General features: G+C 38.4%; 4 protein-coding genes across 4 annotated transcripts; 2 read left to right on the forward strand and 2 right to left on the reverse strand.

The window, feature by feature from the left end:
* Window positions 1–935: 935 nt before the first annotated feature.
* On the reverse strand, window positions 936–12,640 carry uri1 (URI1 prefoldin like chaperone). The gene is given in 14 exon segments (XM_032586060.1): window positions 936–1,519; window positions 1,521–1,625; window positions 1,840–2,080; window positions 2,840–2,991; window positions 3,091–3,234; window positions 3,236–3,326; window positions 4,953–5,148; window positions 5,288–5,351; window positions 5,437–5,508; window positions 5,510–5,529; window positions 6,486–6,621; window positions 6,808–6,886; window positions 9,668–9,702; window positions 12,250–12,640. Coding segments are annotated over 14 exon segments (1,491 nt in total). The 5' UTR covers window positions 12,322–12,640; the 3' UTR covers window positions 936–1,435.
* Window positions 12,641–15,470: 2,830 nt separating this feature from the next.
* LOC116734637 (protein C19orf12 homolog) lies at window positions 15,471–18,480 on the forward strand. Its single transcript, XM_032586134.1, has 3 exons — window positions 15,471–15,621; window positions 16,398–16,558; window positions 16,639–18,480. Exons 2-3 carry the CDS (start codon window positions 16,399–16,401, stop codon window positions 16,902–16,904), a joined length of 426 nt encoding a protein of 141 aa, XP_032442025.1. The 5' UTR covers window positions 15,471–15,621; window position 16,398; the 3' UTR covers window positions 16,905–18,480.
* Window positions 18,481–18,689: 209 nt separating this feature from the next.
* Window positions 18,690–21,392, reverse strand: LOC116734593 (cytochrome b-c1 complex subunit Rieske, mitochondrial-like). Its single transcript, XM_032586086.1, is given in 5 exon segments — window positions 18,690–18,975; window positions 18,977–19,312; window positions 19,314–19,427; window positions 19,429–19,493; window positions 21,087–21,392. Coding segments are annotated over 5 exon segments (723 nt in total). The 5' UTR covers window positions 21,199–21,392; the 3' UTR covers window positions 18,690–18,879.
* A 110-nt stretch (window positions 21,393–21,502) lies between these two features.
* rxylt1 (ribitol xylosyltransferase 1) lies at window positions 21,503–26,332 on the forward strand. The gene is made up of 6 exons (XM_032586074.1): window positions 21,503–21,728; window positions 21,852–22,031; window positions 23,508–23,610; window positions 23,731–24,045; window positions 24,181–24,351; window positions 25,352–26,332. The coding sequence occupies exons 1-6, from the start codon at window positions 21,581–21,583 to the stop codon at window positions 25,752–25,754; spliced, it is 1,320 nt and encodes a 439-aa protein (XP_032441965.1). The 5' UTR covers window positions 21,503–21,580; the 3' UTR covers window positions 25,755–26,332.
* Window positions 26,333–26,357: the final 25 nt, after the last annotated feature.

Raw genomic sequence — 26,357 nt, forward strand, 5'->3', positions numbered from 1 at the left:
TCTCTCACTAAATTAATGTACTCTAGTACTTATGGGTGGTTATGTATACATGCAAGCAACAGACTAGCTCATAATTTCCTCTGGAGTAACAAAGTACCACCTAACCTTAAAAGGTTAGATTTATCTAAAATGAGCAACATTATGCTGATACAGTAAAAAAAAAAATGTATTTGGAATGCAGTAGCCATCCAAGATTTATGATTGAAATCAAGAGTAACTATTGATAAATCTGCATTAGATTCTACACTATCCATGTCTGTACCCGCTGTAAAACAGCTGAAACACTGACTTCCCTTTAAATCTCAACTAAAAACCCACCTGTTTAAAGTTGAAACGTAATCAATTACGAATTTAACGATGGCACTTGACTTAATGTAATGTTTTGATTGTTGATTCTATGTTGCATGACTTTGTGTTTGTTATGATGTAAAGCACTTTGAAAAGCCTTGCTGCTGAAATGTGCTACACAAATAAAATTGGATTGATTGATTATCCGTACATGGTCATGGGGTCACAGGTGCTTCTCTCCAGCGGTCACTGAACGAGAGCCTGGACAGATCCCCGTTCATCATAGGCCCCGCCATTCATACCTGAGGGAATACTAATGACCTAAAACTGTGTTTTTGGACTGTGGGGGGGGGAAGCCAGGGTACCCAGAGAGAAACACACATGTACCGGAGAATATGCAAACTTCGTTAAGAAAGCTAGGATTCAAAGCCAGGATCTTCTTGCTGCAAGACAACAGTTCTAATTACATTAAATATCAGAATTTCAAACATCCAAGACATTTTCTGCTCCAAAACTTTGAAGTTGTATTTGGATCGTCTTTACTGTACGTGAGGAAAACTGGTTAAGTAATATTGCTTTTAAAGGCTTTGGTGCACTATAACACGAATGGTGAAGAAAAGTAAATGCATGTCAAAACAGCTGCAGAATCATATTTAACATATTTATTCAGGAAAATAACTCCCAATCATCAGTAAGGTTTCATAACTACTGAAACTGCATGTTTTTCACAATGTAAAAAAAAGTGGGTAAAATTACTTATTTTTGTTTTAGTTCCCATCAAATATTTTTTTCCAACATAAAGCTTGTCACAAAAGAATACATACATTCATCTGGTAGGTCAAAAGAAGGTAGAAATTTCACTGTAGCAACAGATTGACAAAAAGAAAACAATGTAACTCATCCAAAGTGTCAAAAGCTAGTGTCACCTTCCCTACAAACAGCAAGGGTCGGAAAAGAAGGAGAAAATGTAAATGGTTCTGGGTATCAGGTTGAGGAAAAGCAGAAACGAGACAGATTTATTAATAGTGCTATGACAGGAATCCTTTTGATCGTAGAAACGGGTGGATGTAAGATGATCAGAACAAGGGAGACAGTTGCTTGTGTTTTGTTCAGTTTTGTTAAAAAGAGAAGAAAAAGACCCAGAAAGTCATTTTTGCTGCAGCCTGGCAGCTTTGAACTTAGATACCCTTTTAGGCGCCTGCTCAGGAGGGGGCACGTCAGGTGCAACCTCCTTCCTGCTTCCTCTCCAGTATGGTTGGTAAAGCAGGTGGGACGATGGTCAGATGGGGCACAGCTGTAGGCATCGGGTCCTTTTCTACCACTGTACCTGAAAAAGCCTGAGGAAAAAAAAGATCAATTAAAAGAGAGCAAACTCTCACGTTCACTCATTTAAAATACTTATTAATGGGTTTGTACTGTAAGATAATTAAACTGGACACATTCGGGTCACCGTTTCCGTTCTAAACAAATGTTCTGAAGCTCAAATGGGCCGCGTTTATGCACCAGCTCTGCACAAGTAAAATGCTGACAAAGACCCAGGACGAAACTAACTTCAAATCTGCTGGGAGTTTGCAGAGGCATCGAGGTTGGGCTGTCCTCCTCGGTGATGCCATCGCTGGTGTCGCTGTGCGTCATCTCATCGTGGCTGAAGCTGCGTCCGATCATCCTGCGCTCCTCGAAGTCGGCGGCGCTGCTCTCACTGGTGTCGCTGCACACGCTGTTCTCCCGGCTTCGCGACTTCAGGATGGACTTCCTGGGGATCGGCTCCCCGTTCTTCACGTCCACGAACAACCTGACCCAAAAGCAACAGTCATGTTTCATCAGCTGCACTTCCACACGTGGGATGGGCATGCAGTGCCTTGCAGAAGTATTAACAACTATTAGTTGTTGGGTTTTTTTTCACATTTTGTCAACCACAAACTTCTCTGTATTTTAATGCGATTTTATGTGACAAAAAAACAGTTTTGGACATAAAAACTGGAAGTTTTGCATCTGTGTTCAACCCTCTTTAATCTGTCTCGCCCAAATAAAATCTAGTGCAACCAATTCCCGTTCGAAGTCACTTGTGCGCAATTTGATTTCAGTTTAAGTCTAGAAATTCTGTGAAGGCCTCAGAGGTCCATTAAAAAACATTACAGAACAAACAGCAAAGCAGTGAAGCAGTCAGGTCAGGGACAAAGTTGAGAAGTTTGAACCAGAGTTGGATTATAAAACAATGTAACATGCTTTCAATATGTAGCTGAAAGCTGGATAAACTTTCTCAGCATGGCATCAAGTACTACAGAGGCTTTGTAATGAACTATTCACTTGATGCAGGGGTGTTAAACCAGAAGGACATCAAAAACATGAAGGACACCAATTCTTGAGGCCTGGAGCTGTTCAGTCCTGGTTCAGATCAAAGCATGTCAATGTGCTCTGTGTTGCTCTATCACATGGAACCCCAATGTTGAAGTTTGCGGCTGCTAACCTGACATAAACTAAAAAGTTGCACGAGTATGAATATCCTTTGTGTTTACGTCAGAGTCTGCAAAGAGGTTTGCTTTGCTTTTACCTATAAATATCAGCTGGTGTGGTGATTTTATGAAGTTCGTGATGGGAGTGCCCGTTACTGTGGCCGTTCTTCTTTTTCCTTTTTGAATGCTCCTTTTGCTCTTTTCTTTCACTGTACTTCAAGGTGGTGTTTTTACCTGTGTTTATCCTCACCTGAAATGAAAGAAACACAGGTTGAATACAACCAAAACAAAGAATATTTTTAAGATCTCATCCATGATTTTTTTTTTTCTTTTTTTTAAATGAGCCGACCTTCTTGGGTTCGACAGTGTGAGAGAAGAAAATGGTTGGCAAACAGCTGCCATCCTCCTCCTCCTCGTAGTCTTCCTCTTTCCTGTCTGTGAGTGGCTGTATGCTGTGAGGCACAGAGCTCCAGCTTGGCTTCAAACTCAGGCCTATTTACCGGAGGTGCAGCATCTGCCTCCTTCTCCTCCTCTGATGAAGATGATGAGGTGTCTTCACCATTCATGTCTGCATTATCAGACAATCTAGAGGGGAAAAATGCTCATCACTCTTTCAAGATCAAGATTTGTAAAATAAAGTGGAGAATAGTGGGGACCAATAAGTAGTGGTGAGAAATGTAATGGTTTTAGATATTTAAGGATTACAACATGCAGAGAGATCGCTACATCTAATAATTACAGTCTTCAACACAAAGACTTTAGTTTGAGAAGCTCAAGAACAACACTTCATGCAAGTTTCATCAGATATGTTTGGCTGAAAAAAATGATCAGTCATATTAAAACAGAGAGGACACAAGATAACATCAGTCTGCCACTTAACCAAACTCCCACCTTGAAGAGATTGAAAGCAGATAAAGCTGCAAGTTTACTAAGGATGTTCTTCAGAAACAAATGATAGGAAGGACATCGGGGTCTTAGAACACTATAAACATTAAAATAGCTATTTTACTTGATAATCATAGGAGTCTAATTTGTGTTTCTTTTTCTATTTTACAAAACTAAGATTTTAAGAGCTTTACAAAGTTGTTACTAATCCAATTAAATGTAGGTTATTTTTTTTTATTTAACTTTTAAAATTAGTTCTTTTAAGACAAAGTGTTGATATTTAGTAAAACATAACATTCAAAAGAAGAAAATGGAAGCTTTGGAGAAAAAAAGGGATTCTATCAATTGCTGTTCTAACTCTACAGTCTCATCAGTTTTTATACTAAGTTGTTTCCTAAAGTCACAAAAAATAAAACTTAAATGTAGCTAGAGTCGAGTTTATCAGAGTGTTGTTGTTCATCTTTAATTTAAAATAGATCTAAAGCGTTAAATTTCAAAACTGCACAAACATGAAAATCTGTGCTTTGTATAGAGGTGGATGAATGAGAAAATAACCTAAATGCTATTTCAGTCATTCGATTGATATTACTACATAGGTTCATTACACACAGTGATACATTTAGAGCGTTTATGTCTAATTTTGATGGTAATGGCTCACAGCTAATAAAACCTAGAAACTCAATCTTTCTGAAAATTACAATATTACATAAGACCAATAAAAAAAGGATATCTACTAGAAGAATGTTATTGTCAGGGTATGCCCTACACAATCATGGAGAAGACCTGACAGTTGTTGAGTAGACAACCATCCTCCTCCAGAATGGTAAACCATGAAAGGTCATTGCTAAAGCCGCTAAACAAGCTAATAGCTGTACACCAGACAGTTAATGGAAAGTCTGATCATATTCGTACTGGATATGACTGTGTGTTGTCCTTTTTCTGTCATCTTCTCTTGAATCAACAGTCTCTGAAAATGTGTGCTTTTATTAATAGAAAACCAAAACTGATGCTAAAATACACATCTCTCTGCATGTCTTATGAATCTACACAGCAAGTTTCCCTTTTTGATCAAAAACTCTGGACAATATTCTAAATTAAGTAGGTCTATTGTTAATTTCATATACCGTCACCTTCATAAAATAATGACCCGAAGTCATTTTTTGCCAAAAGATGATTTAGGAAAAAAAAAAAAAAGACTTAGCCCATTAGTTTTGAAAGATGACGATATGGAAAAGTGCTTAAAGGTAATTTACAGTAGAAAATAAAATCATAAACTTTTACCATATTACTTCTACTAATCAGAGTATATGATAGGTTAGGCTATACCTGTCCTGCTCGTCCTGCAGCTCCTCCAGTCTCTCGAGTTCATCCAATCTAGCCCACAGCTCCTCCTCAGTCATGTTGCCTTTCCTGCTCCCTGTGTCTCTGCTCTCTCCTTCATCCTCCTCATCCTCCTCTTTGAGATCAAACATCACATCCATCTTAGGCTTAGAATTTGGCTTGTGAGCTATTCTTTGCTTTCCTGTGAAGCAATAATCAGTTCACTCGTTAGCTCTAGGAAAAAAAACACTAACTATGGTAAGGAATTCAGCGGCAAACTAATGGTTTTCTTTGCCTTCTCATAAGCCATGATTAAGTGAAATGAGGTCAGATAAAGGTACCTTTTGTGACGGGCGAGTCATTGTTTCCGACCTCCTCTCTGATGTCGACATAGTTCCCTGTATTCTAAATCACAAGAATGTCAAAGTCAATGCTTTTGTCCTCGATTATGTCTTACACAATGTCTGATATGTGCAGAAATGCAGCATACAGCTGACATGCTTTCCAGATCTTTCGCAAACCCCACTCTTGCTTCAAAGTTTTTCATGGTCTTGGTCACATCGTTCCAACTGATTCCCCACGTCTGCGGAGAAAACAGATGCGCCACAGTGAACGTGAGCGGAACCAGGGAAGAAAATGTGCCAAAACTGGCGGCAAGAAAACTGTGGCATGCAAATAAAACGATGGGCTGAATGACAAGCAGCGACTGAAGAGTTAAAATCCTAAACAAGTCGGGGAAGAGGGGGAAGAAAAATGATGACACAAACAGTTCATAATATCTTCTGCCCTGAATACTACTCCGGATCATTAAATCTTCACAACAATTAAGCCCTTTCACTAATAGCAGCAGAGGGCCCTTGTTTCCATGGCGATCGGGAGCCCCTCCAGTCAGCGCATCAACTGGAAGTGAGGAAAGGTCAAATACAGAAGGCCTGACAACTCGGCCGCTGTCTGACACATTTCAGCTAGCTCTGTTTATATTACAGCACTTAGCTCTGTAATAGCAGGGCAGGGAGGGGGTCTGTGGCAGCACATTTCTGCTTCACTAAACATTCTAATAATGTTCACATCAGAGATCGTTGCTTGGGTCCATTTGACTTGATATGAGATTTTTCAGACTTAGAATGAGCACAGAGAAACAAAGCAGTGATCTTTGTTATATGAAAAAAACAAATGCTCAGACAGGGTTGGGTTTAGCCAAATAGTGCAACGTTTAAAATCAATAAGCTATTAAAAATGCAAAAAAAAAAGCACACAGTGTTTGCAACATGCCTTGCAGCTCGCAAACGCTTAACAACAAATCTGCTCCTGCAAATGTCATTTACAAATCATCAACACATTACACCGCTAAGAGACATCGTTATGCTCCAAACTCCAGTACGAATTCAAAGCTGTAAGAAATTAAAAACAGACAACTTCTTCACATGTGATATTCCATCGCCCTCTGCTGGATGAACGGTGGCGTTGAACAACTAGATTAGAAAAAGAGAACATAAAAAAAAAAAAAAAGATCCCCAGATGACAGGAAACGACACTCACGTTTCATTCTGTGCTCGACAATTTTCTGAGCTTGCTTGGTGGAGCACTTGGCGAACCAGTTGTCGCCCAGCAGCACTGTGACCTCGTTGGTGTGAACGAGTTTCCCGGGCATGAAGGCCAGAGGGCCAAATGGCACCTGCTCAAGGTGCAGAGGATGGTGAGAAACAGCAGAACAAAAGGAGAAGTAGGCCACATTAAAACAGGTGGAAGAGACTCGGTGAGAAAGTAGAGCAAAAAAAAAAGCAACACAAGTTTCAGTAATGGCAGTTCGGTAATGAGTCAGTTTGTATGAAAGTGTCATTTAGACAAAGTCTGCACTCACCATGATGTCATAACACAGCTGATCGGGAAGAGTCCGAAGGCGATCATCAAGGGCTTCATAGTCAGCCAATATCTTTTTCCTGTAGATGCGTTCAATCAACCAATCAATAAAATATTTATATTAGAAGAATCCATCATACTCACACTTATTTGCTTATTTATTTTCCCCAAAAAACAATAGCTAACGTGTCACCACTAGATGTCACCATTTCCTACTTTTGAAAGATGCTTTCGAACAACTTCTAGCTAGTAGGTTGAAGGAACCAGCTTGTTGAACCTTGAAAACTGACTGAGGCTGCTTAAAAGTAAAAAATGAGCCTCACATTACTTTAGGAACCTCTGCTCTTTAAGAGTTTGCACCAAATTGTAAGACTATGAACTTCCTGGTGCAAAGATTTCATTGCAGCAAATCTTTAATTACCGTACTTTTGAATTATTTGTACTTAGAAAGAGAGACCTCAAACTTAAGTCTCCACATCAAGGTCTATGCCAAAAAGCTAACCTAAGATGCTTTCTCTTGTAGAAAAGGAAAACAAACTCATGAACTTTATTCATTAACATTAATAACAAACATATAGAGATCAATGATAAAAAATAATGAAGTATGGGAAAGCTGCATTGATGTATGAATAAGGATGGTAACACTGGGGTTAGAATGATTTTGTGCAGCCTGCAACAATGAATTAAAAAATAGTGCAAATTTGACAAACAGCACTGGGCCTTTGATGCAGATGGAAATTTATGCAAGGCCTTAGCAAAATTAAGACAATTTAAAATCTTAAAATGTCAAGAGTTAATCCATTAACCATATTTTTTGCTTTCATTTAACTTTCGTAGTAAATAGAGCCACTAATCTCCAGTGACCTTTACTCAAAAGCTGATTGGGATGCAGCTTTTATTAAATTTAGTTAATCAAAGAAAGCATTTTCAGAGAAGGGATGATTCTCTTATTGGTGAGAACAAACAAACAAATTTTCTAGGCAAAACAAACAAACAAAAAAGAAAACAGATACATTTAGGATGTACTTTGTACTTGTTTCAATAAAATATTGCGTTTTAGTTTCCAGCTGAGCAGATAAAGAGAATGTTTTTTGCTGATTTAGTAAAATAGCTAATTTTGGAGGCCTAATATACTTTAAACTTAATTTAAACCACATTATTAAATTAAAGTAAAGCACTAATGTAGAAAGATGCATGTAGGTATTTAACAGGAGAGGTGAAAGGCCATTCAGTAGTTTTAATCAGCATTAAGTAAATCTGTCACAGTTTTGCACTTAAACAGGCAAGTTTATCAAAGGAACTAAAGAAAAATAAGTTGAACTCCCAGCTGTCTATTTTAGCATCCATACGAGTCGACTTGGCACATAAAATTGTGTCTTGTTGCCCAAAAAAAAAAAAAAATCACTCTCAATTTGTTATCCTCACTACCAAGTGTACTGAAGGAAGTATGCTTGAGTCAATGGAAATGTACTTACTGTCCCAGACCTGAACCTTTCTAAAGCTTGTACAATTTCAAAGTGTACCCACAGTGGTGATTCAGTTTAATCTGCCAGTAGAGAGCTTCTCTGTTCTCCACTGTTTGCACACAGGATGCATCTCAAATCCTTTAATCAAATTCACAGCTCCATCAGGCCTGTGTGTTTATACAGTGCAGGGGCACAATAACTAGATGCAATAAACAGATACGACAGGAGGGAAAAATGAATAAAAATCTATTGCACTTCTTCAAATCCTTGTATAACTGCACAGATTTGAAGCTTTTTGCTCTCTCTATCATGATCATGGGGGCTCCTTTCTACATAATAAGATTCCTCACACACTTTCCAGAGAGTAATACAGAACTTTTATGGGAAACTATGCCAGATATTTATACTGAACAGGGTTTCCCCCAGAAAACTTGCTAAGCCCGGTGGTCGGGGCGCCGAGGCGGTCTACCGGCGGTCCACCGTGTTTTTGTATTAAAAGATGTTATGTTGGGCGTGCTGTGGTGGCGTAGGGGATAACACGTTTGGAGGCTTTGAGTCCTCGACGCAGCCATCGCGGGTTCGATTGCCTGGACCAGGCGACATTTGCTGCATGTCTTTCCCCCTCTAATTCCCCCTTTCCTGTCAGCCTACTTTCATATAAGGGACACTAGAGCCCACAAAGGCTCTAGTGTCCTGTGTCCAGTTTGAGTGAAAGGATCCGCGCTGAGGTAAACTTGATAAAGCAGCGGCTGCGCGCGAGGCAACGTGCAGAGGCGCCAGCTATGTGATTGGTCCGCTCTCCGGCTTTGAATGCATAAACTATAAAACTTTTAGAAATAAATCTGCTCTGCCAGTGGAACGCTCAGAACAGAGACAGTTGCAATCCGGCTTAAAGAATTATCCAAAATTATTCATTTCTCTAAACATAAGAAGAAGCAACGCTTAGCCTGGCGGGGGGCCTTGCAAAGCATGGTGGGCCGCCAGGCTTATAATACACTGGGGGGAACCCTGCTGAAATACTTACAATTTGTTTGGCAAAGTCACCGAAATACCTGAATGCATTAAGCTTCAGGTGGCCAGTGAATTTACATCTCAAAACTCTAACGTCATCACTTTTTAAAAAATAATTCCTTTATTTAATGGAAAATTGGAAAAACAGCACTGGCCAAAAAGTTACTTGCTGGCAAAGTAAAGCTAGATAAGAGCTCCTGTAGAACTAAAACTTAACATTACTGCCCCTCTGAGGTCAGGTCAGTGAGGTGCAGCAACATGAGGATTTGGAAACCTACATAGGTTAGGTACTTTATTATCTTAAATGATGGCAAAGATCAGCACGTTGGTTAAGCGGGAGAAAAAAAAACATTTTCACACGATAATTATAAAATCTATGCTTACCAGTGCTGAATCCGACTTTCACAGTCTTCCATCACCTGTTTTAGGATAAATAATGATAGTTTGTTTCAATTTCCTTTATTATCATAAGGGGTGTGTTCACAATTTTTAGTAATGCAAAAATGTTAAAAAGACAGGATGGGGTATTTCTTTTTCACTAACACCTGCAAACAAACACACAGTCAGGTAAAAAAAAAAAAGTATTGCTTTCTATTGCAGGATTTCAAAAAATAAAGTGTAAAAAAAAACCATAGAAACAAAATACATCACAGGAGCATCACAAGAGCTAGGAGTAAACACCAACAGAAAAGCAGCTTCTCAGATTATGATTTTACATGTTCAGATTGTGGCCTCATTTTCTGGGACAAACAAATAAGTTCAGTTGTTTGAATCCATCCATCCTGATTTCTGTGCTTCATGTCAAATGTTAAAATATTGGCGTATTCTGCTTGCTTTGCCTTAAATAGTTAACATGGTTATAAACCTGATTTACCAGTGCAATGGCAATGTAAGCAGCCCAAACTCGAACTACGTTAGCTTACCAACACCACCTCTGGTTGACTGAAATAATGGCCCCGTTCTACTCCAGATGCAGGCATTGAAGACGTGATTGTCTGATAGGACTCATCGTGTCTCCCTGGGGTATTTCAGTAAAAGCCAGAGTCAGATTTTGAATATATATGCCAGAACCAATATTGGTGCCCCAGTCAAACAAGTATATTTTACACATGCAAAGTACAATAAATTGCTGGGTAGGAACAAAGTAAATTATTTTCTGAAAATATTTTGATATTTGACTTTTATAAAACATAGTAATCACTACATGTGGCAATATAGTATTTAATAAACACTTCTAAAACCACATTTCTAGTAATAGCAACAGCTCAAAGCACTAGATTCATAGACCAATACATAGTTATTGAGGAGCCTGAAATTGAACTGACAACTTTTAGATTGCAAGACTTCCAAATGAGCCACTGGTCTTTGTGTTTTAGGGTTACATCAGAGCTGGTTCTTCAACATTATTGGTTATCGACAAAAAAACCCCAAAAAAACATCTAAGCTGATGTTGCCTTGTTGTCTACCTTAATGCTTTTCCTACGTGGACCACTTTGTTCAACTGTGATTGACCAAAGTGTTTCACATAGGCACGTCAAACCTTGACATAATTACACTACATCAGTGACAGACACTGTAAAAAGTAAAACTTTTTTTAATTTAGAAAAAATAGAAAAAACGAATCTCACTGATTGTTTTGGTCAGGAACAAGCATAGCCAAAACCACATAGAAAGGGGTTTAACTTATGCATTTCTTATCTTATGATTTCAAACTGTATTTTCTACACTCTGTCATTACAGAAGAACAATTATGCTCAGGTATGTAAAGTAGTTTTAAAGATGTGAACCTAAGGTGTGTTAAGCAGGATAAAAAGTACCTTATTCTATTTTCACTAATTTCAGCAAAGGTTTTACAGACTTTGCCTGTTGTGCTCTGGTTTTGGCTTACGCAGGTGGTGTAGTTGACAGACCTTGTTTAATGGTAGTCTTGCATACGGAAAAAAAAGAAATCCTGTGCCCGTTTTCACAAACTGAATTAACCAGGGGTCCTCAAAGACGACCTGTGTCCTGCAACATTTAGCTGTGCCTCTGCTTTGACACACTTGAGTCAAATAATCAAATCATTAGAAGGATTCTGGAAAACTTTACAGCATACTGCAATTCTAGTCATTTTATTCACATGTGTTGGACCAGGGATATCTAGAAGTGCAGAGCAATGGCACTTGAGGCGCTGAAATAAACAAAAACTTTAATTTTATAGACTATGTCCGTATACAAAAAAAAGAAGAAAAAAATTGTTCCAAGTTTGATTTGTTTATGTTTTTGTTAAGATGGACCCAAGTCTTTAAAACAAGACTTGTTTTAAAGACTTGTTTGAAGTCTTTAAACAGTTTTAAACAAACAATTTATTCTGTTTGAACAAACTGAATAAAGCGTTCAACCATTGCGGTCTGATTTTTGTAGAATATACAAGCATGGAAATAAACCAGTACAAGTTTGAGAAGTTTATAATTTAAGCTCCAGCAAATCAAGTGTAACAAGAGACGTTAAATGTGGTGAAATTGCCCCTTAGTGAGGAGCTAAATCGAAAGCCAACTTCAGCTTCATGTGGGGGGCGGAGACGTTACCCCCAACTTTCACCTTTAATTTGTTTTTTGATTGAAAATGGATCCAAATATTAATTTAGGCAAGTCTACAAAGCTCAGTAAGAACTGCAAGCGTTAAGGTGTAAACTACAGGAGCAAAGTATGTGTTAATAAAAGACCCGAAACTACCCGAACACGCCTCCCTTTAACATTTAAATGAAACTTAGACGTGCGCGTAACTGGAGGAAGCTTCTCGAAATCCGATGCGAAAGAAAGAGGAATCAAATCATGGGAGTTCTTTTTTTTTTGCAGAGCACATTTGAACAAATCCACGCGTGGATCCGAAACAACCCACTGACTGATCCAACCGCATGGTCAGGAACCGACAGTTGCTCTGCTAACGCCAAAAGCAAAAGGCTTCGAGTGAACGATTCAAATTACCTTTTGGTGTTCCTCTCTGAGCCTGACCACTCCGCCGAGATGCTCCATATTCGTGTCACCTTTTCCAGCCATTGTCAGCCCAAATGCAGAAGGGTAAATGTGACCCACAAAACAATGCTCAGGGGTTTCTGTGAGTCCTAAAGAAGTGTTTATGAATCCAGCAGCTTTTCCTCAGATGCGTCCTTCGCGCAGTCATCAATGAGGCAGTGATGAATATCCACACTTCCGGAGGTGATATCATTTCACACTCTCATTTCAAGATTTCTGCATGACTCCCCGAAATATATCCACCGTTTCAAGATCCAAAAGATTAGCAAAAAAAAAAACACTCCTCGTCACTCTCGCTGCGCCATGAACTTCAACATCAAGATGGCGGAAGTACATCAGGGACATCCGGTTAGAAGTTTCAAAAGAAAAGCTTTCATATCAAAGAGCGGAGCTGAAAGAATGGCCATCTTTACATGATGATATAACTTACATAGAAAGCAGCCAGCAAACACTATTACCAGAATATTTAGGAAACTTTTTCTAAATGTTTTGCCAATGTATGACCCTTCAGGACAGCAATTTCTGAATGTTCCCCAAAAAGGTTGCAGATTTTCTGACCCACTTTCAGGGAGCATTCTCTAAATATTCTCCAAACGTTAGCCCCAACATTGACAGTACGACTTTCTAGGAACTATAAATTAATGTTCTTTAAAGTTTCCCTGAAGGTCAACTACAGTGCTCATTAAGTAACCTTAATAACACCCAGGGAGGTTTCCCTAGGTGTTGCTCTTGCTATTTAATCCTCTGAACTTACTGAGAACCTTTTCAATAGATTTGCTATGTTACGCACTGTGTGACTTTCTGGGAACTTTCATTGAATATCATCTCAGTGTTCCCTGAAAGATAACAGCTTTTGTGATGTGTCATTTGGGGAATGTTTTCCGCAGCAGCAGTGTCCAATGTCAGTCCTCAAGGGTGGATACCTGCATACTTTAAAAAAAAATGGATGCCTGAATCAACTGCAGAGTTTATTAGCAGGACTCTGCTTTGGTAGGTGACATCATGAGGATGTAATTCAGCCATTTGAATCCTCTGTGATTTCAGTGTGTTGGAAAAGGGATGTCTCTCTTAAGCACTAAGTTTTGACACCAGTGGTCAGACAGTGAGCTTCACCACTTACAGGGTGAACTAGTCCTGGTACTCCTTATGAAACCTACACCCTACTGTCCTGTTTTGCTTTCTCCAACACACATGATTTCTTCACTTAATTTAAAAATTTTGTACCAAATGAAACCCAGCAGATTGTATGGAGTTGTTACGTACAGCATTCACTCAACCTGACCAGCAGGGGGCGACAGCAAATCGCTTGTGTTGAATTGTTGACTTTACAGCAGTTCCTGATACAGAGCATGTATGTTGTGACAGTGGAGAGGAAGAACTCCCCTCTAACAGGAACAAACCAACAGCAGAACCAGAACTGGGCTCAGTACCAGCAGCCATCTGCCATGACTGACTGGAGCTGAGAGAAGAAACAACAGAGACAACAACAGGTCAACTGATCAGGAGAACTTTCTGTTTGTGGAAATGAAAAGGAGAGGGAGAAATGTTAGATGTTGGCAGCATCATGTCAGCCAATGCCCTTTTCCAGGAAGCAACCACAGCTTAATCAACACCAGACCAGGTGTAGCCTCTGTGGAGAAAAAAATAACTGAGAAAAGAAAAAGCTTAGCTTCTAACTAAACGTTTTAGTTAGAAAAGGTTTTGTTTCTAACTAAACTAACTGTTTAGTTAGAAACACCAGAGTGCACCTTCTGGCCTCTCTCCAGATCAGTTCAGTTCAGAGAAGGGAACTGTTTCTGGCTTTGTTTTTTCCCCTCCGTGGGCTGCCATCTTATCATGGTGGAGGGGTTTGCGTGTCCTAATGATCCTAGGGCTGTTGGAGGCTCTATGCCACTATTTGGGTCGGGTCTGATGGAGCAAACTGGTCCTAGATGAGGGATTGGACCAAGAGCAGCCCAAAGATCGCTTAGAAATATTTCTTTTTAGACATGGCGATATAGACAGGGTTCCCGCTTACAACCAGAGCTGTAGGCAGAAGTCAGAGTTTCTCCCAGTGTTTTATCAGCCTAGCGGGCCACCAGGCTTTATTTTTTTCCCCACCAGGCTATGGATTGTTATTTTAAATAGAGATTTTTCTACACCAGTGATAGCAAAGACAAATTAAGCTAAAGGTTTATAGTTGAGGCATTGAACTGACTGAGGATTTCTGAACTAATTGTGCTGTCCCATCAGCTGCCCGTTGGCTTCACACGCTGTTATTTCTGAGTTTTGATGCCTGATTCTGCACCTCAGACTTTCTGTAACTTGGCATTTTTTTAACCCAAACACACAGCAGACCGCTGATGGACGATCCCAGCAGCTCTTCCACCGGGCTCAGCAGGTTTTCTGGAGGAAACCCTGAAAGCTTTCCCAGGTGACGCTTCCTGATTGTTCTCCACTTGAAACTTTAAACTTTCTCAGCAGTTTTCCTCAAGGAATCCTGCAGGTATTTTGCTGCTTAAGTAATATTTAAAAGTGAGTTTTTGAAAAGGTATTTCATTCTTGAGTCGTTAAACGGTTTGACTTGGAACCTGCTCCTGTCCTGTTATCGCCTTCCCGTCCTCAAATCCATTTCCATGATTTGTTTCTCTTTCTACCAAAACCTGGATGAATAAAGTCTTCAGTCTGGTGCTTTTGTATATTAAGTGTATCCTATCATTTGAGGTGTACAGTGACCTGAGCAATCCGGTGAACACGTTGTCACTACTCTACCGTATGCGATAGCAGCAGCTGATCGCCGTGATAGACTTGTAAACAATGGAGGGAGGAGAGCGATGCGCATTTTGTTGCTGGAAAAACACTATTTTGAGTTTCGGTCGCCAAGTCCGGTTATTATAAGCAGTTTTGGGCTTGTTTTTTAAAGTCACTTGCAAGTTGCGGGTTGCGCTTTTTTTGGACTTGTTTTTGAACGTGAAGTTGCTTATTTGGGTTTTGAAATAAGCAGAGACGCATTATAAACCCCAGAATTTGTCTGACAACCAGTTGGTTTTAGGCAGTCAGTTCAAGGTCAACAGAAACCACAGGCAGTTAAATATTTAAAGTATGAGCTGAACCCTGTTATTTGTCAAATTGACTTTTTAACACGAACAACCGAGTTCAAAGAGCGACACAGGAGAGCTGACGGATTTTCTTGAACGTAGCATAAAATTTCCCCCAGCAGGCTTTGCGGCATGCAAACAGCATGCGAAAGCTCAAGAATCATGTTTAAACAGAAAGCTTGATCCAGTTAAAAACACTGAAAAATAAGCTGTGAATACATAAATAACAACTTATTTCCACAGTAAGGTAAGATATAAATCTTCACTAAGGTTTTTGCTGCTGTCTGTGTCTCTCGACGATCTGATGTAATTCATGGAGCGATTGATAGCGCGTTAGCTTTTACCTTATTATGCTTCTCTGATGTATAAATGTTGACCTGTTAACATTAACTTGTAGTTGTTTACCATACGGACTCGGAGTGTGTTCGGTATTTACAGGTTTCTGTAAATATTACAGTTACTTAAACACGTCTTTTTTGTTGTTGCAAACTTTTAATTTGTAAAATAATTATTGAATTAACATTACACAAAAAACACGGTTGTAACAACAACAATATTAGTAGTCGTAATATTAACAAATATTAATATAATTGTTATTGTTGCTGTTGACAGGACCAGGTTAAAGTAATAAATAATTTAAAAAAAATTCTAATGACTTTTAAAGTTTTTTTCTACAGCAAAATGACTGAAAAAGGAGACAAATTTACTAAACAGCAGCCTTTTGTCGTGATATGTTGCTTGTTAGTACTTTGTGTTAATTTTTTTACCAGGTGGTTTGTTGTTAATTGTTTTATTACCGTGGATTAGCTTTAAACTCTTGAGGATTCAAAAATCCTGGTTTATGTTATGTTTTTTTTATTTTTTATTTTTTTTAAATCAATGTTTCATTCTTTGTGTAAATAAAACATCCAACACACGTTCAATCTATGATGCTAACTTGAGATTATTTGTATTTTAGGTACTTTGTAAGGTACATACAGACGTATATGGTGTTTAACCGAACTTTGCACTTGTGATCCACAGAATGGGCCATCGAATTGACGATGTGATGAAGTTGTGCTGTGAGCTGTCTGCCAATCAGCAGATCAAGTCCACTGTAAAAGGTTCTGCGAAGGGAGCAGCAGCTGCAGGTGGACTCGCTTTCGCTGGAGGCTTGATGGGGGGTCCCCTCGGTATTGCTGTGGGTAAGGCTTAGACTTGCTTATGAACCTTTGCGCCGCACCGTTCCTCCACAGCAGAATTAGAAACCCTTTCTTCCATCTAGGTGGTGCAGTGGGTGGTCTCCTTGGCTGCTGGCTGACCAGTGGGCAGTTCAGGCCGCTTCCACAGATCATAATGGAGCTCAGCCCTCAGCAGCAGCAGAAGCTGTATGATGATCTCATGGGGATCCTGGGAGATATTCAGTGGACCGACCTGGCTCAGTTAACTGCTCTGGTGATGGGCAACTCCATCCTGAAGCAGCAGGTCACAGCGGCTCTTATCGGGTACATCTCTAAGGAGCTCCAGGCTGAGGTGCACTATGTGGATTAGTGTCCATCTAAAAACTGAATGGGCTGACCCAAAGTCTTACAGGCTCAGAGGAATAGTACCATGAAGAAAAAATGTGAACTGTTGCTAAGAATGTAAAAATACAGCAGTGCCAACACAATCATCATTTGTCAGTAATAAACCAGTTAGCACTTTGTTATAAAAATGTGCTGTATGTTTTGGGGCAAAAAAAAATCTACAGTTTTTACTTGAAGGAATTATTTATTATGCCTTTGCCTGCACTGAAGAGACCAGTCTGGCTTTAAATGTAATGGGGAAATTATGGCCTGACGGACATGATAATGGGAAACATCACTATATACCCATGTGTTTAACCAGTTCACTCATATTTTTTTCCTTGGTAGTTAATAGTTTTTCTAAATCATGGAGTTAATCATAGAAATGCTCATATCTCAAGATTATATTGTCAGGTGCATCCCAATATATCACAATATTATTGAAAGGCATATGGATTGCAATTAAAAAGGTAATGAATATTCATTACAAAGCACACACAAGATGATGTATTTCAAGTGTTTTCAGTTGTTTTTTGATTATGGGTGAAAATCTAGAATTTCATTTCTGAGGAAATTGGAACAAAAAAATAGGACCGGTTTAAAATAATTTTTAATGCAGAAATGATGTGGACTACAAAATTACAGAAAAAAGCCTGGATTCGACAGCCACTGATATCCCTTCACAAGGCTCGTAGACAACAAGATGTCTCTTACAGAATCTGAGAATTTGGATTTCTAGTTTCCACTTAAATTAATTCAAAAATTGAGTGGAAGGCAAAGACGTAGATAAAGGTGCACAAGCAACAGAGATTAGTAGAATCTTAATAGGATTGTAAAGTACAGCCAATTTGAGAGTTTGGGGCAATTTAAAGAAGTCCAAACTAGGTGTGGTCACCAGCTGGAGTGGAGCATGTAGTTGAAGGAAAAACTATTGCTTTAACACAAGGAAAAATATTCTTGTCTTGAAAACTATTGTTTTCCTTGTGTTGAGCTTCTGCTTAAGAAACACCACCAGAAGCATCTACTGGATTTGATCAAGTCTAAAGTCATTGCAGCCATCAAGTTTTGGAGCACTTTTTGCTGCCTTCTGCTGACAAGCTTCACAGAGATGCCGACACTGCCAGAAGTAGCAATACCTGGTTTAATAACCGTGATGTCACTGAGTTTAATGGTCAAAAAGATTGGTTGATCTAAAGATATAGATAACCTATAGAGTTTTATGGAGAGGTAGATGAGACGACAGCAGTGATTCATGCAAAAAGAGCCATGGTGTGACTTTCTGAGATATTCAAGTTAGGTTTTTATTGCTATAAGCCATAAATCTTGTAAATAACAGAAACATCCTTGAAATACATAACTGTGTAATGAATTAGATTGCCTTAATTGGAGTAATAAAGTCACTTCTTAATATTCATTTATGAAGATTTAACTAATATTCTTTAATTTACGTATAAAAATACCTGAAACTGTTTAAAGGAGGGTTTATGAGATAGTAGAGGGGTGAAATGACCAGCTCTGTCCTAATGGTCCTGCCTGTTTAATAAATGAGTGTTTTCAAAAACCCTTGGCTAATTGTTTTCACATTGGTGTTTTAAGAATATTCTTAAATGTTATTAATTCTACTTTTGTTTCAAATCTGCCTCTTCTATACTTATTCTCCTGTTATAACCCGTTTCTGCAGGAAAACTAGGCCCTGTTTTCCTGCTCTCTGTGGGTCAATGAAACCTTAAAGTGTTATTACAGATACTAAAAGCATTGACAAATGACAGTATTACATGGTTAAAGTACTTTATTACTGCAGAGGCAATATTTGAAACAAATCATGATGAGTGAGAAAGTGAAGACTCACTTAAGACATAATGGTGCCTTTGCAAATAACTATTAGCAAACTTACATTTAGGTCCCCTTCAACTAACATATTAAATTTAAATTAGAGGGAGGAGTTTAAAGATCTCCTGTATTTATCCCACGATAACTGTCTCTTCATCCGGAAACTCGTAGTAGGGAACCTCAAGGTTAAGGGGAGCAGGTCCCTTCCTAATTCTTCCAGAAGCGTCAGTAGTGTGAACCATGGCAAGGACAGTAGTAGCCCCCATATTCTCCTGCATTAGCAATGGGCACACAGCCCAGGTGGGTGCACACTCCGAGAACGATGACCCACTTGGGGTTGAGCACTCTATCCTTGTCGTGCTGGGGGTCGCGCAGCTCTCCAAGATTCACATCTGCCTTTGCCGCGATTTCCTTCTCGGTGCGATGACGGACGAATAGGGGCTTCCCTCTCCACTTGAAGGTCATGTTTTTGCCTTCTGGGATGTCACCCAGCTTGATCTCAATCTTGGATAAGGCCAGAACGTCCGCTGAGGCGCTCATGGAGGAGATAAATTGGGTGACCAGCAGTTTTGGCTGCATACACGCTGATTACAGTGGTAACTCCGGTCACCAGATAGGAAAAGGTCCTCCTGGCCTCACTGCTCTCCTGTGAGGACTTCTGGGGATTTAAAACCTCGGGTCAGGCGATAGTCAGAGAAGTCAGGAATCTTGATGTCTGTGTGGGCAAGGCGGGTTCCTGCTGGAGCTGGACAAAAATCAAAATACTTAAAAAGGAGCTGCAGACAAAGCCAGGTCAAGTCAATTTAGCTACTTCATGATACTAAAAGCATCATGAAGTGCTTTTAGTATAATGATGGTTTTAAGCAAATTTTCAGTAAATTTGCTTATTTTCAGCAATAAAGATTTATAAATATTGTATTATCTTGTTTTTAGAAATTAGATTACTTTTCTTCTGGCAGTCAGATTGGATTTGATAATTTACAAGTTTAGATTGTCAAATGGATGAAAAGTCTTTACATTTACTACTAACATGTGAGTATCCTTTGACATAAACAATTCCATTATAGCTCTGGGTTTGTGTTTAGGGATGTCAAGAAATGAAGGTGAACTTCCTCTCCAGTCTCAAGTCCTTTGCAGCCTCTAACAGGTTTTCTTTGGTCCCTGTATTTAGCTCCAAGCCAGTTTCCATTAACTCTGACTCTGGCTAAATTAGTGCATTCCCACAACAGGATGCTGCTGATACCATGCTTCACAGTGGGGGTGGTATGTGCAGGGTGATGTGCAGTGTTAACTTTCCTACCACTTTTTCTAAGTACTTGCTGTGCCACCTACATGGCATATTACAAAGTGTAAATTGGAATTCTTGTGGTTTTCTTTTAGCCATGACTTTATTCCTAAAACATTCCTCCATTAAGGTGTTGTGGATAACTACCGGTCCTTTCAGCAGTTTTTCCTGAGTATGCTGCACACCACATATTATTTTTTTATTTTTACAAAATTTTAAATCATGAATGAGTTTCCGTTCACTTCACAATTAAGCATTACTCTGGATCAAAATAATGCCTAATAAAAGCAATGAAGATTATGGTTGACAAAATGCGAAAAATAAATAATGCAGTATGAATAGTTTTATAAGGCACTGTTAAAAATCAGGTACAATAAAGTTAACGGATCAAAGATATATAATAAAATTTTTAAAAATATTTTTCTGCGTAGCAGCATAGTTAGTTTAAGGTCAAGAGGAACAAATCAAAACTTGTTAAATCTGTTGATTTCACGTTATCGGAGTGGAACATTTTTTATGTTTTACACATGATTTAAAATGGTGTATTTTCTGAAAGACAGAGAAGTTTGGGCTTTTACCAAGTACACAAAATCTTAAGTTTTCTTCTTGTGTTTGTAGTTATTATTATTATTATTATTATTATTATTATTATTATTATTATTAGTGCGGTTGTAACTGTAAAGCCTAACGTAAATATTTAGAGAATTTTCAATGTTTCTAATATAAAAACATAATATACTAAAAATGAAAGAACTGTCATTATTTCAGGCAATATATATATATATATTTTTAAACTTTCTTTTCATGTCTTTTATGTTCAATCAGCTCATATAATTGTACTTTCCAAAATCACACCTACATTCTGGTAGCTGTATTCACTTGTTTTGGAGCATTGTAAATTAGAGTTACATTAACTCACAAGAAATAGGTCTCCATTTTCTACAGGGATACTAACTACACAATATATAAGGAAATGAGAAAAGTTTCTGAAGCTTTTGAGATACGTCACAAAACTAAGTAACGCCGGTGGCCAGTGTCTCTATTCGTCTTTACCAGCAGCAGGCAGCAGCTCCTTGGCTCCAGGGAACACCAGGCTTTTAACACCGTGTTTGGTTACTTGATAGTAGAGGGAAAAGACCCCCGGGCGAATAACAGTGGACATCATCTCTGTCCAAATAATAAAAACACCTCAACCCCACAGCTGGGGACGCGACCTTGCGTGTAGCTTGAGCGGACTATTCTGATCTGCCTTTTCCAGAAATACTCCCGTCTATGTAACGGTGCGGTTTCGTATTTTACCAATCTTGCTCTTTCACCCATAACAAATGACTTTATCAAAAAAAATACATATTTTAAAATATACCTGCACAACCAAAACAAAATGTAGTGATGCCTTTATTTGGATTAGTCTAGATTAAAACACGTATTTAGCTCAGGCAATTTGTAAGTCAGTTGTAAGCAGGGGTCCTTGTGATGTAAACAAGGGTCCTCGGAACAAAATATACGGAGATTAGCCGCACAATGGTAACCTGAGCTAAGAGAAGAAAATGAAAATACCAAAAAGAAAGCTGTTTCTTCTTATTATTTTTGCATATGTGGCATTTTCGCTGTATGCCGCTTATAATGTGTTCTTCAGCAATAAAGTAATCTCCCGCGTTCACAGGGTGGTGAAGAAAGAGAGCAACGCACCAGCGGGTAACTTCAACAAAAAATAAATAAATGAAAAAGAACAGCCATTATTTTTGTCTGAGCTGTAGGAAATGCTTCCAAAAAAATATGGTGTATAGTTAACAGAATGAAACCATGTCTTGCTTCTAGGTGGTGTGAGAGATGGAGCCCCGTTTGTTGCAGATGAGTGGAATCCGTGGGAGGACGAAGAGGTGGAGTACAACTCTGCTCTGAACAAGAAGAGAAAGGCCTTCAAACAGTACATGGCTCGAATCGACAGGAGCAAGCCCAAAAGATTCAAGGTTCAAATCTGGGGGAAAGCTGCCATCGGTAGGTCACCTTATAGTATAAATGACCCATTTATTGAGAGATTGCCAACTGAGAAAGAATGGCTTCAATGTCAAAGGTTGCTGTTGCACAGATGAACAAACCGAATGTCTCTGAGTAAAAAAAAATAAATCTGCTCAGGTGAGACGGAGTTTTAGCTGTTTGACTTGAAACAGATCTGAAAACTATTATACTAACAGCCAGGCATTATTGCGATAAAATTAAAAGTCACTTCTGCGACAGGACACCAACCAGTTTGAATGAACTCTAGTAGAAGTCAGAACTTTGTTAAATATTCAGCCATAATTATGCCAGAAGTTTGAGTCGCAACCTGACCTACTATAATTGGGGCTGGGAGAATACTTTTGAACTTGTGTGAATAAATATCAACTTGTACACTCAGTTTTTGTTTTTAAAAATCTTTGAAGCTTTATGTTGATAATTTCATTGGCAAAAAGAATACTTAAAATGCATTTTAAATATATCCTAGAATTAACATGATATTCATGACTGTCATGGATGGATGCCATCTGATCACAGCTGTAGATTTTTTTTAAGGGTAATATGATGTTTTAATTGCTGTGAGTGTTAACTATAATTGGCTGCTCATATCTTTGATCACTATTGTAAGTAATCTATTATAAACCTGTTAGACTCAATGGTTTGTTTTTGATGGTTAATAGTTTTGAAGCTAAAATTGTATTCTTTTGATTAAAGTTTGAATAGGTCCAAAGTTAAAATTTAAAACTTAGATTCTGTTATGCTTTGCTCATACTGATCAAATGTTCAGGTGTTGTGGTTCTGTACTCACTTTGTTGTTCTGGGTATAAAAACCTGTAAGCGCTGCAAAATAAAAAAAAATCCCAAATAGTTTTTGGTCACACAAACAAAGTTAAGGCGTCATACATAATATAACAGAACATGCAAAAACTTCTATTGTACATTCTGGAAAAATGAACAAAGTTTAAACAGCGCGGCTTTTGAAAAAGTTCAATTATTTTGTTCTGATTAATTCTCATATTGTTTGCTACACAAACATATACAGCTCAAACACACATTGGAAAAGTACATGCAATCATTCAATTTAATTATGTCATTTGAATGTTATGTTTCAAATGACATAATATTATTATAAATTACTTACAATATGCCTATCAACATTGAATTCCAACAAACAAATTATAGTTAGTCTCTGTTTCCACACCACCCAATGTTTGTTATATTTTGGTCTACATTAGTTCTCCAAAATAAGACAGGACCACAATAAATAATTTTTACCTAATGGTGTTTTTTTTTATCATATTCAATATTTTTAGTAGAAGAATTATCTTAGATTTTCTTTTGGATACATTATTATTTGTCATAAATATCCATAGTCTTTACAGCTTTTAGTTGAGTACCAAATTAATGATGGTGTATTTGCTCGAAAGGTAAGCTTTAACTGTAAAAAAAAAATATGTTGCATTACATTTTCCTCAGGGCTGTACCTTTGGGAACATATTTTAGAAGGACCCCTTAACCCAACTGACAAGGTGGCACAGTGGAGGGAAGGGGAGCTTCAGTCTGGAAAAGTTGATTTCAGGTAAAACTCACTGATTAGATTTTTAGTATTGACTTACTTCACTTCATGTCTTGGCCACTGGAAGATAAAAGAAAACCGATGAACTCGTTTTCGTTACTAACCAACTTTTTCTGTGTTCAGTTTCTACACCGGCCCAGCAGTGGTTCAGGGACACGTTCCCCTGGAAATGAACAGCCTGGTTTTGGTTCTCAACGGTCGCGAACAGCAGAAAGTTTCTTACTCGACGAGGTGGCTAGAGCATGTTCAAGCCCTGGTTCAGTCTAATACCGTGTCCCATGTGGCCGTGGTCCTGCTGGGCAATGAGCAATGCAACAACGACTGGATCGCCCCACACTTAAAGAGAAACGGCGGATTTGTGGATCTGTTGTTCCTGATCTACGACAGCCCGTGGGTCAATGACAAGGACGTCTTCCAGTGGCCCCTCGGTGTTGCCACGTATGCCATTTCTTTTTAATCTAACACATATGCAAAGACCTTACTATGGCACATCCAGTTATGTGAGCCTGTCTTCTCTAACTGAACATAATTGTGTAATAATTCTGCTGCTGTTGTCTTTTTGTCTCTGTGCAGATACAGAGAGTTTCCTATGATCAGGCCTAATGCACAGCTGATTACTTCTAATCGGCCATACCTCTGCAACTTCCTGGGTACTGTTTATAAAAATTCCTCCAGGGAAGTACTGATGAATGTGCTGAAACAGTCTGGCCTAGATAAGGAATGCCTCACCACTGCCAGGGAAAAGTAGGTCTTGATTTATTTTTTATAGATGAACAAACTAGAACTGTTTTTATCACTTTATTGCTTGTACTATAGATGCCTCTGCTTTGTGGCTTTATATCAAGGCTTAGAAGAAATATATAATCCGCCCCAACTTGACTGAGCCCATAAGTCCAAGGGCACTCTAGAGATTAAAAGCAGAATGAAACAATCTGCAAACAACTCGACACATTCAATTAGAAAACATGAGAAATGCATAGTTTGGGGAAAGAAAATGTTAATTTTGTATTAAATGGAGTAAGAACGTGGACTGCTGAGAAGGACATATATCTCGATGATGTCAGCAAGCTTGATAAAGTAAAAGTACCCCCTTCTATCTTCCATGGTTTCACATATTTTCTGTCTCTTAGACTTTTAGAATTCACTTCATTTTCTCAAAGTTTTTCATTTTAGCTTCCTCCTTGCTTTTGTTCTCCAATGGAAGTTGTGGTGCGTGTTTTTTAAAATTAATTGTTAGACTTAAATAATAGCAGGACCTTGTAAAGACCATATTACTTGCATGTTAAAAATACTAATATTGTCAGAAGGTGTACAATCTTAAAGCTTTTAAGAAGCTTTAATAACTACTGAGGCCTTTAGAATCAACACCCTATGATTTTTACCACCTAATAAATTTGAATTCAATTTTATTAAATGAGCATCTATTTATATTTATCCTATCACTTATTTCTTTATTTGTTGGCTTGTGGTGCTTGGAGCTTGCCATATTAAAGTGATGTTAAAGTTTTTACCTTCACTTTTCTATGCGGTATATTTCAGTGTTGAAATCCACTGAAAATCCCTCTGCTTATTTAGGATTTAAAGCCTCTCAAATGAAAACATTTAAAATCACAAGATTGTCAGTTTTGTTGTAATTTGCAAAATTATATTTGCCTAACTTTTCCAGGTGATTTGTGCACATTTTGATGATGTAATCTGTTGTACTGATTTAAAAAAAAAAAAAAAAAATCCTTTCTTGCATTAGGTGGGTTCCCCAGGAAACAACTGAAAGTCTGAGGCGCTATCAGACAGCTCTGGCTCAGAGCGAGCTCACTCTCTGCCCAGTGGGGATCAACACAGAGTGCTACCGCATCTATGAGGCGTGTTCCTACGGCTCAGTGCCTGTGGTGGAGGACGTTCTCACTCCTGGCAACTGCGCTGCAGGTCCCAGCTCCCCGCTACGTCTCCTCAAAGCAGCAGGGGCGCCCTTCATCTTCGTCAGCGACTGGAGGGAACTGCCAGCCATCTTGGAGAGGGAGAGAGGAATAAGTCAGGAGCAAAGGGTGGACCGGAGGAGGAGGCTGCTTGAGTGGTACTCTGGTTTTCGTCAGCAGATGAAGGAGAGGTTCACTGAGGTCATTGAAGAGAATTTCTTCAAAACTGTCTGACTGGTGCTTTTAAATCTTAACATGGTTAACAATAAATTGGTTTATTTATGCTGTTTGTGGCAAAAAAGTGGTGTACTACTTACATAGTGAACTTGGTGATGTGCAGTGATGTACTCTCTGAGGCTGGTCTTGGAAAAAAAAACAAAAAACAAACATTTCTGTTGTCAAATTGTAAACTTGCTGTTATTAGTATCAATTCTGTACATTTTTATTGAGATGTTTACAGCTGTGGAATGTACAGGCATTTAGAAATCACAAATTGTAAACTGCCTTTGCATTTCAGAGTCCCTATTTTTTATTTTAAATATTGTTTTGTTTCTTATGCACTGGAAACTGTGATTTTTGAAATCTACTAAATATTATGTGTGAAAAAAACATTAATATGCATTTAGATTTTGTGTGGGGAAAAAAAACTTTAAATACAGTTCATTTTTTATTATGAGAAGCTTAAAAATTGTTTTTTTAGATGTTTCAACTGTTAATATTTTGAGGTTTGAGTTTTCTATTTATTTTAGCTCTGCTCTGCATGAACTTTATAAAATGGTGCAATTAATAAAGTGGAGTGTTGTATAAAAGAAGATTGATTGATTGATTGATTGATTG

Source organism: Xiphophorus hellerii, chromosome 2, assembly GCF_003331165.1.
Source record: "Xiphophorus hellerii strain 12219 chromosome 2, Xiphophorus_hellerii-4.1, whole genome shotgun sequence".
NCBI classification, from domain to species: Eukaryota; Metazoa; Chordata; class Actinopteri; order Cyprinodontiformes; family Poeciliidae; genus Xiphophorus; species Xiphophorus hellerii.

Bases quoted from the DNA above. Each gene is read 5' to 3' on its own strand.
- LOC116734637 (XM_032586134.1), top strand. From the start codon at position 16,399: ATGGGCCATCGAATTGACGATGTGATGAAGTTGTGCTGTGAGCTGTCT. The intron at 16,559-16,638 runs GTAAGGCTTAGA...TCTTCCATCTAG, and splicing joins TCCCCTCGGTATTGCTGTGG to GTGGTGCAGTGGGTGGTCTC.
- rxylt1 (XM_032586074.1), top strand. From the start codon at position 21,581: ATGAAAATACCAAAAAGAAAGCTGTTTCTTCTTATTATTTTTGCATAT. The intron at 22,032-23,507 runs GTAGGTCACCTT...CATTTTCCTCAG, and splicing joins CTGGGGGAAAGCTGCCATCG to GGCTGTACCTTTGGGAACAT. The intron at 24,046-24,180 runs GTATGCCATTTC...GTCTCTGTGCAG, and splicing joins TGGCCCCTCGGTGTTGCCAC to ATACAGAGAGTTTCCTATGA.